Genomic DNA, 15,101 nt, shown 5'->3' on the forward strand with positions numbered 1-15,101 from the left:
AATTGGGTCTCATAGTAACCTGCGCTTCGTTATTCAGGCGGAGAACGATTGCGAGGAGGGGGGGAAAAAAAAAAAAAAAACAGCACTAAGAATTTAGGCAGTAACAACATTCAAATCGGATCCGCATTCTTTGTGTGTAGTGAGAAGCCAATGCATAAAAGAAGTGCAATAGACTAATTGCTTTCGGGTGAAAAAACAGGAGCAGATTACATAAAAAAAAACAGAACACTTAAACCACTATCAAGAAAAAGACAGCAGCATTTATTCACATTAAAAACTTTCATAGGTTGCAACCGATATTCCAGAAAGACAAAACCCCTCACCAAGGATGACACAGCAGGCGGACATAGATGCTGAGATGAAAAGATCCCATAACACACCAATAAGTAAAAGCAACAAACGACCCATCACACTTATCTGAGGACAAAAGACAAACAGGACGCCTGCACTAGACCTTAAACCTCTAAAGGACCCTCAGCCGGAGATCTCAATGGATCTCACCTCGAGCTTCTTGACCTCCTCCTTGGGAACAGTCACCGTGAGCACTCCGTTCTCCATGGCCGCCTTCACCCGGTCCATCTTCGCGTTTTCCGGGAGCCGGAACCGCCTCAAGAACTTGCCGCTGCTCCTCTCGACGCGATGCCACGTATCGGTCTTCTCCTCTTGCTCCCGGCTCCGCTCGCCGCTGATCTGGAGAACATTTCCCTCCTCCACCTCGACCTTCACCTCCTCCTTCTTGAGGCCAGGGAGGTCAGCCTTGAAGACGTGGGCCTCTGGGGTCTCCTTCCAGTCGATGCGGGCGTTGGCGAAGGCGGACGACTCGCTAGGAAAGGACGGACGAGGGAAGGAAGAGAGGGAGCTGTTGAAGGGGAAGCCCTCGAAAGAATCCCAGGGATCGAAGATGCTCGACCCAAAACCCCAGCCGCGAGGGATAAGCGACATTTCTTTCGAACGTTCGCTGAACTAAAGGAAAGAACGAGATGCTCGAGATAGATAGCTTTTGCAAGAACTTCTGCAGATGACAAAAAGGAGAGGGAGAGAAGAGATGCTTATAGAGTAAACTGATCGTTCGCGAGACTTCTTTACCCTTCTCGCCTGGTGGGTTCGCGAGACTTCCAGAGGCCTCCGTATTGCATGCACCAGCACCAGATGCAATTAGACCGCGTCAAATCCCACGGTGGATAACACGCTACGCTGCCACTTGTATTTCACCCATCCCCCGATTGCGCGCTATCCACCGTGCATATGCTCCGGGATTTGCCCTGGTTACGAAAACGGACGATGTAAATGGGCTGGTTGGGCCTAAGCCCGAAGCAAGCTTGAGTTCAAAGATTCGGCTAGAGTGCGGCCTGATCAGTAGAGGTGAAAATCTAATCAAGCCTACAAAAATCCATCCCCATAAATAGGTTGGTGAAATTTTCATTAAGAACTAATGCTTCCTACAAAGTCAAAATTCATGGTTGATCAATTACGGTAAATCCAACAGATGTAGCTGTAAATATTCCCATCAAATTTCGCTAGATAGATGTAAAGAACGGAAAAAACCAGCCACATCCACAAGATACTTTCTTTATAGAGAAACATGGTGATTTCAGCAGCCTTACAGACTGACAAATGAGACTAAATGAAACCAAGCAATCACAGATGCAAAACATGATGATAGGAAACCAGACAAAACATAGAAAGACAATCAACTTTGAAATACACTCTTTTTTCCTAATATCACCCATTGAAATAGCCATCATATTGATAATTAACACTGGACCATTATTCTTTCAAGGGCGCATATCCTCATCTTTGTCTATCTGCTGTTGTTATTTCATATATTAACAAAATGGTTGATGGTGCACCTCCACCAATTTTCGATTTTTTCTAAAAAAAATGAAAAATAACATCATAAGTGGCACGACAAAATTTGGAGCACACCTCTAGAATAAAGCAATTTCTTGATAGATTTTACATGACATTTTATAACCAGCAAATTCAACAACAAGGTAGCGGGAATAAACAACTTTAAAACTCCATTGTATTATTCCCAGGAATCATGCACAAAGAAAGGTCATTAATTCATACCACACCATGCTTGTGAGCGACCATATCAGCATGAGAAGTATCATCCCGTATGTGAAGCCATGTCTTAGAATTTCCGTTCTTCTCTTCATCATGTATTCTATTCTTAAGGATATCTATCTTGTCCTTGCATGCTTTTACAAAAACACCAACCTGAAAAGAGAACTCATTAATCAATAGAAAGACATATTAACAAGCACATCCCAGCAGTGCTCCATGAATCATTAAAAATAAGCCATGTGAAATGGATCATACTACCGAGTAAACATTACAAAAAACTGTTCCACAATTAAGGTAACATTTTACGTGCCATATATTTATTCTAGGATTGCATGATTGCCCATAAAAGTCAATGAATAATGAGTCTTAATCAGTGGATACAATACTATGAGGACCTCTAAAGCTTATAACAAGAATCCTGCATGAGATGACTAACAACAAAGCAAGAATACATAGTGTTTCAGTAATGCCCTTCGCCTCAGTACATCTAGTTACAATAACCCTGTGTCAAGGTCAATGTCTACACCAAATAACATCATTTTGAAATTTTGGTACAAGACATTAGGCAATCAACCGTCACTTAGGGAAAGCATGCACATGAATCTACTTAAAATATATAGATAAAGTCCCTGAACACTGAATAGTTTAAAAAATCTCAGACCAAATGCTAGTAAAGATTCCGCCAAATCAGGGTGCCATCTAAAAAATACACAATTGTTAAATATGTTAAAAAGTGCTCCCTATCTAGTACGTCCCTCACACTGATCTAGCTTTCATATTAGGCAACATTTAATCTAAGTCCCAAGATCTGAAAGAAAAAGACTAATGACTCAAGCAATGAACAGTGCGTGAATCAGACCAGTTGCGGAAGTCAGAGTCATCTTATATAGTCACATGCCCTGCTAATTGGAATCTTTGGGTTGCTTCAATTAAAAAAAAATTAATGTCTCTTGGAACATAGCTCCAACTTTGTTCTATTGATAAAAAAATGCAGTATGCCAACTGTCAAGATACTGTTAGAGAAGAGGTGCAAAAGAAACTGCACACTCGATATTCATATGAAAAATATTATTGATAGAACAAAACAATTTAATGACATATGTATAGGGTAGAGTAAGATGTTAACAGAGGTAGTTGAATGACTCACTTCATGCTCAATGTTGTCCCTTTCTTGTTCTGTAATGCGATGCAAATCCACATAATCTTTCCGATGCTTTAAAATAAAACGTTCCAATTCTGTGATGCTTTCGAGCTATGAATAAACACATAAAAATGGAAACATTAACTTCCTCTAGAATAACATGTTTTTTACCCCAAATCTAAATCACAACCATCTCACAGGACAAAGAAAGAAAACGTTGAAGGACAAAAGATATGGAAGAGATCAAGATGACAGAGCAGCCACTCATACCGTCTTGAGTGCAGCTTTGGTAAATGGTGTCCTTTGGGATGCCAAGATTGCAGCCAATTTGGACTGTCAAATGTGAAATTGGACCATAAGCAACTGTTGTTAAAACACTTAAACAGATTCATAGCTAATGCATGTATACAAATTGCTTACGATATAGGAATCAGTGTTTTGCAAGTTCATCCTAGGTTATGGCTTTAGATGCTAATTCTATAAGACAGTTTCGGATCCATGCATTAAATTAATTACATGATATTGGGATTTTTCATGTGGCATACATATGAATAATCAATAGGCCACTCTTACGTAAGTGTTGGAGGTATTGCCGCTTAACATGGTATAATAATTCAAAGCATTAAATTTATTTTCTAGAGCATTTAGCAAAGCATAAATCAGGTTCAGGAGCTTTTGCCCGCCTCACATCCAAAAGGAACAGAAAAAAGGTACTGAAATAATCAATAACCTCAATATATACAAGGAAAAGAGCCTCAATACGGACAGCATCCTTCAAATCTACAATTCTATCCCTAATAATGGCCATGAGTTCATCAATTGTAGGCAAGCATCCACTTTAACAAATACTTATTATTTTTTAAATTATTATTTTTCTCTTTATTTATGTATCCTAACAATATCTGCTGCAAATATAATATACAGATGAATGCTAGCTCAAATATGATAAATATAATATCCAACAAACTAGAAAAATTGAGTGCTGTCAGCTTTTATAAGAAAGACAAAACTAAGTATATAATTATAAAAAAAATTCATAAGGCAACGAAATATACAGTGAACTACGTGATTTATATTCAAAAGCATTCTAACACCAATTTAATCGTTTATATACTCTTTATATGTAAAGATTTTGCAATATTTTTTTTTGAAGAATGTCACAAAGCAATCCACCATGGAAAAAAAAAAAAGGGAATAAATCCTGGATTATCCAAATAATATTTTATTCCAAAAAAATCTAGTGAACAGAGGGTAAAACACAGAATTTTGATAATTGCAACATTTGTCAAGCTGGGCTTCCAACCATTCCAACACGAAAATAAGAAAAGAATGACTTGGTGCAGAAACAAATGAAGAGAATTTATCTTGTTCAAGTTCAAGCTAGGGTTCCATTTCGATTTCTTGATACAACCATCGAACAAATTTAAGAATGGCTGCTTAACGTAGAAATAATTATACTCAAATTCGAATGACTCAATCTCCAATGCTTGAAACCAAAGAATGAAAGAAGATCGGATGAGCAAAAGAGATTTGAACTGTAGGTGCTGCTGGTGATTGGCTCACTAGGATTGATGGAATGCTTAGGATTAGAGTGGAGGATGGAGGAATAGGACTAGATAGAGAAAAAGAAGATAAACCAATGAGAGGGGAAGGAAAAAGAATAGAGAGAGGAAGTGAGATCAAGGAAGATGAAGATAGTCTCCGGTTATAAAGCCCGGTCTGCAACAATCTTGGGTTGGGTTCATCCAAACCTCAGCTAGACCCAGTCCATCTACGAGCCATGTGGGCCGTTAAGGAGGACATTTGTAGTTGATCGCATGATGCAGACTTGGGCCATCAAGATCGATCCAGTAGTTAAGCTGCGAGTTCTTACATGAAAATTGAATTTTGAGATGATGTCGGTGGAAATAAGTTGGCGGCTGAGACATCAAGCAAGATTTTTAGTTTCAGTACCGATGGTCATTTCAATCGGTTGGCGGCATGGTCCGGTATGGTTCTTATCGGATCGGGACAAACTGACAAAAGAAGGAATGGATGTTTCGAGGAAGAGAAAAAGAGGAAAAGAAAGAGAGAGGGGGGTCCACCGGAGAGGTCACTGGAGGGCCTCTGGCTTGCCGCAGTAGTTGTCGGGTGGCGTAAATGCCGTCTGTGGCTCCGCAGTGTGAAATGAGGGCAATCGCCCTGATTTCATAGGTTTTTTAAAAAAGTTCGATAACAATGAAGCTGACAATGAGTTTGCTGGCTTCACTATTTCTGATCTTTTTTTAAAAAAAATTTGAAGCCGACAAACGAAGTGCCAGCTTCACTGTTTTTCTTCTCTTTTAGAAAAGGGCCGATGACCACTTCCGTGACACTGCCTGTGCCGCTTCCATCGCTCGATGGCCATGGTGGCCACCCAAAGACTGCCCATCGGCTTTACTGTTCTTCTTTTTCTTTAGAAAAGGATCGACGCCCACCATTTTCACGATTCCGCTTACGCCGTTTTCGCCCTCCGATGGCCACGGCGGCCACCCAAAGACCTCGGACGGCCTTTCCGCCGTCCCGACCTCCCATCTCTGGTGGTCTCCTCTCTTTCTTTCTCACTCGTTGCAGCATCTTCATCGAGCGAACTGAATCACGACGGCTTTCACATCCCTCCGACGGCCATAAGGGGCCACTGCTGGCTTCCGACGGCCTCTCCCTCTCCTCCTCTCTCTTTGCCTCTGTTTTCTTCTCTTTCTTCTCTGGTATCAATATGTGCCATTTTTTTCATCAAAATCATCCCGATTCTTCATCGGTCTGATTTGGCACGTCCTGAATTGTCCGATTTGAAATAATTCTGAGAACTATGCTGCCAAAAATTGCACCAAAGATTTTTCTTAAAATTCAAAAATAATGCTGCATTTTCAAAAGAGATAAAGATTGCATTTTCCTTTCAGTTACTACAAATTTTATGCACGTACGTTGATGATAGTTTGTGCTGAAATTTGGAGGAACTAGAATCTAACTGGGATTTGCATTAGCCTTTTTTTTTTTTTTTTTTTTTTTTTTATGTACAAGATGGTAGAACTATCAGTCATTTAGTTTTTCTGGACTGGAAATAAATTTAAGTGAAAGGGAGAAAATTTTAACTGGATGAGATTCATTCATGCAAAATCTGCAGGCTACGATTTTTCATTTCAACTCGGAAGTTAAGGGTGGAGTGCCAGATTTGACGACTGATGTCCTCCATGACCATCGAAGGCTAGATAGATGAAGCAGGGAAGTGATCAACCGGTACGAAGAAGGAGAGGTGAAGAAATTTAAAAAAAGAAATGGATAATGGAAGTTTTCACATGGGACAATCGGATAGGCAAGTTTTCTCTATTTATTTATTTAACTTTTTAAGTGCTTGTATTGAAAAATTTTGGTAGAACAGTGTCTACAAAGGTGAAACCGCATAATGAAGCGCACTAGTTCGAAACCCATAATAAGCATAAATTTTTTTTTCTCAAATTAATATAACTTAAAAAATAAATATATAAAAATATATACTATACACACATATATAAGATTATATATTCTCAAAAATAATATTAAATAAAAATTAAAAAATTGCTCAACTTCCTTCTCCATAGTAAATCTTAATATAATTTAGTCAGCATTGATCTAATGTGACACAATTATATTAGTTGTTAATATTTGAATAATAAAAAAAAATAATTAGGTGGTATTCGAATAATTATATTTTTATTTATATATTTTATCATCTTAGAGTTAGCGATGGTTAATTTACCTTTAAAATATTATTTTAAAGTTCAAATATATCTAAAAATTAATTAAAACAACAAAACTGCATAGATAAATTAAGAAAAAAATCTAAAATCTAAAAAAAAAACTATCCTAAGAAAATACCGGAATGCTCGGCCAAAACAACCACCGGAACTAGACACAACAAGGGGTGATTCATCTATGGGTAACCAAGATATCTCCATCCCATGAAATTTAAAATTTTGATTTAAGTACTAAAAATATAGAGAATATAATAACTCTATTTATAAGTAAAGATTTAACTTGATCACCAATCCGATCAGGACATCCAGAAAAGAGAGAGAAAGAACTGGACAGCGGTAGACCACTCTGAACTAGTAACATGCACATGTTGATGGATCTTGATGACTTGAGTCGGTCACCTCATCTGGATGGACAGACATATGGTGGGCGTTGGGATGGTGGTCCGCCTCTACAGCAGAGCGACCATCGGAGGCTTAGGAGCCAGCTAAGTAAAATTTCCTGTGCTATTATTCTCGGCTGCCCATCAAGGAAGGTAAGGCTCTAACCCGCCAACATAAAAGTTTATGCCGGTATTGTTAGGAATTACCGTCTATATAGGAGACTACGACCTCATGTTCATGAGATGCACCAGAAATGATCCATCCTCTGAATTGCATCAGTTACCTGAGAAACTTCCATCTCAATAACCGACATCTGATAAGAACAGAATATATCCAACTCTACAGGTAAGACAGCGAGAGGATCACGAGTCAAATAACATATGCAGGTCGCCACGTCAAAGTTTTCTGGTAATCTGATCTTCATGCACCTTAGTTTGTCACCAGTTGGTTCAACTTGTAAACCCGCCTAAATAAAATCTCTATTGTCATATCAAAATCCACGGGATACTTTAAACTCAAAAAAATAAAACTCGACCTTCGACGATATCATGCAAAAGCCAATATACCTAGCACATGACAGGACATTTATTTGATTCACAAGGAACTTACAGTACAAACACCAGCAATTAAACTCAACATATACCTTGACCCATAGGTCAGGGATACAGTCTGAAAGAGTATACCATCATTCTCTCATTTCTTTCCATACCGATGGAGATCTCATATCTTTAGCCATTCCAAGCAACAGCAGAGGCCCAAACAAAACTTCGCAGGATAGTCCCTTATATAAACCTCTCTGCTGTATCCAATGATATAAAAACTAAAAGATCGGCTGCGATGAGCCATTGTAACACGTGTGACAGGGACAACAGATATCATGTGCCTCTCACAAACGACCCTTGCAGAAGGGGGAACAGGAGACCGTCCGGCAATAACTTCTGAAGAAAACCTATTTAGAAGATAAGAGTCAGCAAAGAAGGCAGGCGTGCATTGGTATGCCTGTATGTTGCACAGCTGGACACCTCTGGCTTTGTGGAACACCTCATCAGGAACTGAGGCAGCACCACTGGTGGCACTAACTTTTCGGTTGGAAAGGGTCCTCCTGCATATAGATCCAAAGTAAATGACAAAATTGGCCCTTCAGCTGTTTTCATATTAATGCATAAGCACATATAAATATATGCATCTACAGGCACTAGTTCCTCCATAAATGTTGTCAACAGATCACTAGGATGAGGTTGGGCATTTACCTGTCATGCATATATGTGTGGGGGCAAGCATGCATGATAAGATGTTCATGGTCATTCATATAAGAAACAAGCATGTGCAAAGATGATGTATGATATCAACATCCAATAAACTTTTGTTCCATAGAGTATCAACTGATAATATGAGTACCGATCAAAGTACTAGAAATTTACAATGGTAGAACATGCTGTAGTTCTTGTAGCTGCCTATAAATATTTTTGAGGCATAATATCACAGAAGGGTCCACCATGGCTGTCATTCAAGAGTCATTCAAGATCAATGAATGTCTATCAGTCCCAAACTAAATCATTAATGACCAATAACTCATAAATAAGTTGCAAGAAAAGATGAACGTCTCCTAGGAACAGTATGAGTCCTACAGAAGCATGAATCTGAATTTTCAACTGTTCTCATGTCATATTCTGTAAATATAACCAAATCTATTATACGAAATTATCATAACATGATGTCTTGCCTATTTGAGCAACATTATTATATTTTTAGCAATATAACATGTAGGTTAAAGTTAAATGCACCAAACAAATAATATATTGGATGCTTACCAGGAAGGTGCAACATACCACATAGCACAGGTTGCACTACTGAGTCATAGGCTCCCCAATATCTATTACAATGACACTACTAAGCTATCCATTAGGCATGAACACACGCGCACATACACAGAGAAGATAAGCAACTAGAGAGAACAATCCAGAGGAGAGTTGCAGTCTTCATAGGATCAATTTAACCAAGATGCAGTGGCACCGCTAATGCATCCACGTATCTTGGAGTACACCAGTTAAGAAAATATAATTCAAGTATTTGCATTCACATGATACAAGAAATTTGGCATCACAATGTAGAACACATACCATTTAACAAGAGCAATGCTGCGTGTGAGGAGGGAACCTTGTCCGCTGCATGTCTGACATTTTACTAGCCCACGTGATCCACATGTTACACAGAGTAGCATTCCCTTACCATTGCAGTTTGTGCATCTGCAGATAGATTCAAGAAAATCAAACATCTATATGACACCTCTGAAACATAGACCCTTTTTCTCAGAATGTTTGAAAAGTAAGCTTACACTGTATCAGATCCATCTCGATGAGCAATTAAACCCCTCCCATAACAAGAAGGGCATTGAGTCATCTGATTTTCCTTGTAAAATCCACGTTCTTGGCCAGCATTGCATGTTGGACAAACTATCTCACCTCGACTATCACAACCTGCTAGTTTTCCCCAATTTGATTAATATTCCAATATTTTACAGCTATAGAAAGATGTCAAAAGTGTTAAAAAGAATATAAAAACTGTATTTTATTGGGTGACCAGAAAATCAGGTCTAAACTGTTAAAAAAGGAGAAAGAATCAATCCGAACACTTTGTTTCGAATAAGGCATGCCAATCCTTATCCAAACTCCCAAAATATAACACTTTTTAAGTTTAAAAAAAAATATTTGTTTTGGTTTGGGCATCTAGCGAGAATAATGAAGGGATTGGCACAATGTAAGTGATTTCAGTAAAACAAAGAAAGGAATTTAGAATATTGAATACCCAAATTCAGATCTGACATGCCTCTGATCAGGTTAATACGTTCTTCTCTTCTCTTCTTTTGTTCAATGTTTCCTTTGGGGATAATCATTGACATAAGCCAACATCTCCTCATAACCTTCAAAATTAACTAATGGAAATATACGATGATTTGCATTTAATCGTCATAAATATAATGTACCATGTCTTGTATTTGACATGTTTTAGGATACATGTCATTTAACCTCAAACCATATATCCTGGCCCTTAGAAGAGCACTTAAGCTAAAAAATAAGAATTTAAAATAATTAAATACTATACTCAGTATGATAGACATGGATGATAGGGTTAAAATAAAAGAAAACAAATCAATGCAAAAAATATTTGGAATAAGGTCATAATAGTTTTACATGTCAAAGAATTTACCAAATTGGGTTATCATTAAGTACATAAGATGCATATTCAAAAATGAATACACACCACATAGAAGTAATATTAAGTAGCTAACAACATTAGAATGCGACACTCTTACCCTATCAGTCATAACTCATAATCAACACCACTCAACACCAAGATGACTAGCATAATGCAAGCAGCAGCCCACTAGAATATATTATGTCATGTCGTATCTTAAATATATTACTAGTAAAGGATATCATCATGTCCTTTTGTTCCAAGAAGTAGTTAAATTTCATTCCATTTATAAAAGTTACATCTAGTCCACAAGGACAAGATGAGAGTGTGGAGTGGAAGTCTGGTGGAAAAACAATAAACAAGAGTAAGTATCAGCAAATAAAAGGATCTTCGAGCCTATAAGTTGGCATCAATTTACAAGAAAGAGGGATAGAGACGGGTGGGGGGAGAGGTGACCTTGCATAGCGGTTGAAGGGGTAGAAAAAAGGAAGATTGTAAGATCAAAGAAGAGTTGGATGAAATAACTTGAATATACTTTCAACTTGGAGGACTTGGTTTAAGACAGGTAGATATGGTTGTGTAGCAGTCAAAAATACAGCTGCAAACTAATGGAAAAGGAGTACTTGTTTCTGTATATACTTAGGTATATTAAAAGGCTGGCATATTTCTGCTCCCAAATGACAGCTTTAACAGGTAATAATAATAATAAAAAAAATCGATGGTTAAGAAAATTTCAAAATAATGTTGCCATTTCCCAGAAATGATGCCAATCCAATTAGTCGTGAATATGAAGAGTATACCTTGAACTGTAAAACTTATGCAGAAACTGGCGATGTCAATGAATTTTTACAACAAAGCTTTCAGAGTACATGCTATGATCTGAAGTATCAGTTCGTGAATTCTTACCTGAGCATTTCTCAATAGCTTCAGAATGAGGAATCTTAACTTTTGTTTCTTTCTGTGGCACAAAGAGAAGTGGAAATTCGGACCTTAGATCCAATTCCCATATGCCAAGCTCTGGCCCCTTATCTTTGCCATCAATTTTCCCACCCAGGTATGGCTCTGTTTCTCTTATAATTTCTCTCTCCTCTATGAAAGTTTCTAGAGTCCCCATATACACATTGCAGTCTTCGATGGCACAAATCTTCCATCTCCGGGCAGGTCGACTTCCCCAACAACAACGATGCCCGACATGATCAATAAGTAACTGCCGAATTTCCACCTCATCCAAAATTTCCCTATAAGATATTATTTTATGCATCATATGAGAATATTATTTCAGAAAATCCAAGAAAAATGATTTTACAAAACTAAAAAAGCTAAATCTAAAGAGTGTAAATGACCAAAACCCTTTCCTCATATCAATTACTTCAGCAGCATATGGTGAACAAGGAAGGGTCCAAAATTTCAGATGTGTGATCTGATTAGAATTCAAAGCACAGCTTTTATAAGAGGATAGTAAATTTTCAGCAACAAATTACCATACACCATAAGAACCTCATGTTATATTAGCACCTGCAGATGGAATATAAATCACAAATGGATGGATTCTGCTTCAAATACTTGCTCTGTAAAGATATATATAGATAAGCAAGCACCGGAAGAGCAGAAGTTCTTAACTAAAGTTATTCTTATGGCGAAAAATAGTCAGCTATTGACACCTGTGGCATGCAACACTTTATTAACCCCTCCCCTGTTCACAGAGAGAGAGAGAGAGAGAGAGAGAGAGATGTTCTGAAGGCCCATCGAAATAAACACTATGGAACCAAATAACAAAACTGCATCACTGGCAGGAAAACTCAACATGGATGGAGATTCTCTTCATCAATTACAAGATGAGGATTGACAAATATGTCAAGAACAACGAAACGATAACTAAAAGGGCAGTAGAATGTGTACCACAAAAGAAAAAGCAATACCATCTTGCCAATACTCACCTTCCATATTCCTTTGATGTGTATCCAGTAGGGTGTCCTTGAAAAACAATTGCTTGATCTGTAATAAGTTGTACCAAAGGCAAAATATTGGATAAGTGACTGATGATAATAATGAAAATAACAATAAAACAATATCATAACATGACAACTATCCCCTATGACTTTCATCTATTATGTCCAGCGAAAGCTAACAAAACCTTGCACAACGTTATCACCTTGTCAGAATCATATGAACACCAGCCTCTTCGAAGTTCTTGGGTGCAGAACCCATGTGTGGCAAACCAAATGGCACATAACATGATCCAAGAAGTACAAAATTTCCATTCATATTTTAGACACATGAGAATTAATTAAAATTCTAAATGTGTGATGGAACAAAGGTGGAAAAGTAACTATAAAATGAATTAGAATCAAGATTGCATTTGGCATTATTTTTTCATATTCTTAAAACAAAAAATCAGAAGATATAAACATGCATGATGTAGGTAACTAGTTTTATTCCTTTAAACACACATATATACACAAAAAAGGTCACTTCCACCTTTTGCACCAGCGGCAGCGGCGGCACTGGTAGCAGCATCAACAGCAGTGGTACCAGTGAGAATGGTATGGGTTTTGTTGGGGGGGGGGGTGCGGGGAGTGGGATTGCTTTAAAAGCTTGAGTTCCCTGTTTTTAGAAAAAATTGAAACAAAGACCTTCTTGCTTCCACTTTTTCTAGAGAAATCAAAAGAATATTTTCAAAAATGGAAAAGGAAAATAGAAAAAATCGAAACAACGACCTTCTTGCTTCCACTTTTCTAGAGAAATTAAAAGAATATTTTCAAAAATGCAAAAGGAAAATAGAAATAGAAAACAATTTTTATCATTTCCTTTTTTCATTTTTTTAAAACAGAAGAAGAGAGAAGAAGATCGAGAAAAAGCGATGCTAAGCAGGCCTCATGTTTTTGTCTTACGAAGTTACAGTCCAGCACTGAAAGCAGACGCTCCATACAATGATGTTGTTTCAGTTTCAGCAATGACCCAATAGATGCCAGCTGATTAGGATGATATAATTGGACAAATACCTGGTCTTAAATCTCCTTAATTGGCCTTTTGCTTTACCTTAGAAAATGCCACAGCTGATTACCCAAGATTAGCTATTGATGCCACTATTTGCTTGTCTTCACATTCTGGTTTCTAGATCTTGAAGGGCAAATAGCATAAAAATGATTGTTACTTAACATCAAACTCAACAAAGTTCAATTTCTTGCATGATTAAAATTGGAACTTCGTAACTTGTTTCAGCGGCTCAATATATTTGATCACAGTAGTCCAAAACCAGGCCAGTATAACGGCTCAAAGGCGATCTCATGGGCATCAATTTGAACGGAATTCTGTTTTCTCTTCTTTGAAATACCCGCCTAGTTCAGTTAGGAGAACAACCATTCGAACCCATGGTGGGTGGCATTCTCTTTTTCCCCAAGGAAAGATTCGATTTTATGCAATACTTGCAGCATTACCGAATTTACAAATATCTTCCCATTTTTCATTAAAGAATCCAAGTTAGTTGAATTCCTGCTCTATACGAAAGAAACAAATCAAGTGCGCGTCCTTAGCCCTAATCTTGAATTAAAAACTTCAGATCAAATTAATTGCTCCGATTTGCACAGGTAGCATCTTCGTCCAACTCCAGAAGAAAAAAAAAAAAAAACCTAAAATCCTCAAAATTTTATTTATTATCTCTCTATCTGGTGCTAGGGAAGAGATGATGAGATTGGTGTACCTTGGGGATGATCAGGCTCGGGGGAGCTGACGAGGGCCGCGTGGATGGAAGGAGGATAGTGGGGTTCGGAGAAGGCGGAGGCAGATCGGATCTCCTCCACGCTCACCTCCTCACCTCGCCCTACGTGCACCGACGCGCTCCTACCCACGTACTGGTAGGCCCTCCACGCCTCCTCGCCTTTCTCTCCCGCTTCTACTCCCGATCACATTAGAAAGCGGAACAGCTCGTTAGTAGTTGGTGGAAATTGAAATAGCAGAGAGCGAGAGAGAGAGAGAGAGAGAGCGGAGGATGTATAGTACCTGAGAGCAGTGGTTGCTCCATGGCTGACCACTGATGGGTCTTCTTTTCTCCCAAGGGGAACGGGCGACGGGTCTTACGACAATGGGACCCTTTATATACCGTGCAGCGTTCGATCGCTGCTGGAAAGTGCGGGCCCACGTAATATAAGCCAAAATGCCAAGCTGGTGAGCTAATTCGCAAAGTCGGACATCCCAAAGACTATTCTAGCTTCCTTCACGGCTAAGGAGCTTCGGCCTGGGCGGGGCCCATTCGACGCGGAAGCAATGACTCTGGCCATGACCCTCAACGACTTCTTCGAATGTACTCTGTGGCAGCGGATCCTAACTATCCCCTTGCAAAATATGTGATCCTCAGCGTATCGTGAGGAGCCTTCTTCGTATCAACGATTATTTCATTAAGAGATAGTTTCAAATTGAAGACAACATTCTCAGTATAAAAAAACAATATAGATTTTTCTAAATAAAATTTTTTCTTACTGTCATCCCAGTAATTGAGAAATTGATCTACATCTGTCTGGTCATATATAATGACTGGGATGTCAAACATATAGTAGAAAGATGTT

At 38.4% G+C, this 15,101-nt stretch overlaps 3 protein-coding genes across 3 annotated transcripts; all 3 read right to left on the minus strand.

Moving 5' to 3' along the window:
• Positions 1-238: 238 nt before the first annotated feature.
• On the minus strand, positions 239-1,029 carry LOC105046300 (18.1 kDa class I heat shock protein). The gene has a single exon (XM_010924857.4). The coding sequence runs from the start codon at positions 940-942 to the stop codon at positions 475-477; it is 468 nt and encodes a 155-aa protein (XP_010923159.1). The 5' UTR covers positions 943-1,029; the 3' UTR covers positions 239-474.
• A 762-nt stretch (positions 1,030-1,791) lies between these two features.
• Positions 1,792-4,019, minus strand: LOC140857869 (syntaxin-81-like). Its single transcript, XM_073257046.1, has 5 exons — positions 3,942-4,019; positions 3,482-3,544; positions 3,218-3,322; positions 2,074-2,223; positions 1,792-1,872 (listed from the first exon to the last, which is right to left on the minus strand). The coding sequence occupies exons 1-5, from the start codon at positions 4,017-4,019 to the stop codon at positions 1,792-1,794; spliced, it is 477 nt and encodes a 158-aa protein (XP_073113147.1).
• Positions 4,020-7,907: 3,888 nt separating this feature from the next.
• Positions 7,908-14,693, minus strand: LOC105046299 (uncharacterized). Its single transcript, XM_010924856.3, has 7 exons — positions 14,539-14,693; positions 14,240-14,431; positions 12,477-12,534; positions 11,446-11,777; positions 9,680-9,821; positions 9,465-9,590; positions 7,908-8,446 (listed from the first exon to the last, which is right to left on the minus strand). Exons 1-7 carry the CDS (start codon positions 14,558-14,560, stop codon positions 8,065-8,067), a joined length of 1,254 nt encoding a protein of 417 aa, XP_010923158.1. The 5' UTR covers positions 14,561-14,693; the 3' UTR covers positions 7,908-8,064.
• Between the last annotated feature and the right edge of the window lie 408 nt (positions 14,694-15,101).

Source organism: Elaeis guineensis, chromosome 5 (genome assembly GCF_000442705.2).
Source record: "Elaeis guineensis isolate ETL-2024a chromosome 5, EG11, whole genome shotgun sequence".
In the NCBI taxonomy this organism is placed as follows: domain Eukaryota; kingdom Viridiplantae; phylum Streptophyta; class Magnoliopsida; order Arecales; family Arecaceae; genus Elaeis; species Elaeis guineensis.

Coding starts and splice junctions, on each gene's coding strand:
- LOC105046300 (XM_010924857.4), bottom strand. CDS start 942: ATGTCGCTTATCCCTCGCGGCTGGGGTTTTGGGTCGAGCATCTTCGAT.
- LOC140857869 (XM_073257046.1), bottom strand. CDS start 4,019: ATGGCCATTATTAGGGATAGAATTGTAGATTTGAAGGATGCTGTCCGT. Junction 3,545..3,941: donor TTTTCCTTGTATATATTGAG/GTTATTGATTAT, acceptor CACATTTGACAG/TCCAAATTGGCTGCAATCTT. Junction 2,224..3,217: donor GGGACAACATTGAGCATGAA/GTGAGTCATTCA, acceptor TTCTCTTTTCAG/GTTGGTGTTTTTGTAAAAGC.
- LOC105046299 (XM_010924856.3), bottom strand. CDS start 14,560: ATGGAGCAACCACTGCTCTCAG. Junction 14,432..14,538: donor GGAGCAACCACTGCTCTCAG/GTACTATACATC, acceptor GATCGGGAGTAG/AAGCGGGAGAGAAAGGCGAG. Junction 11,778..12,476: donor ACATCAAAGGAATATGGAAG/GTGAGTATTGGC, acceptor AATATCTTATAG/GGAAATTTTGGATGAGGTGG.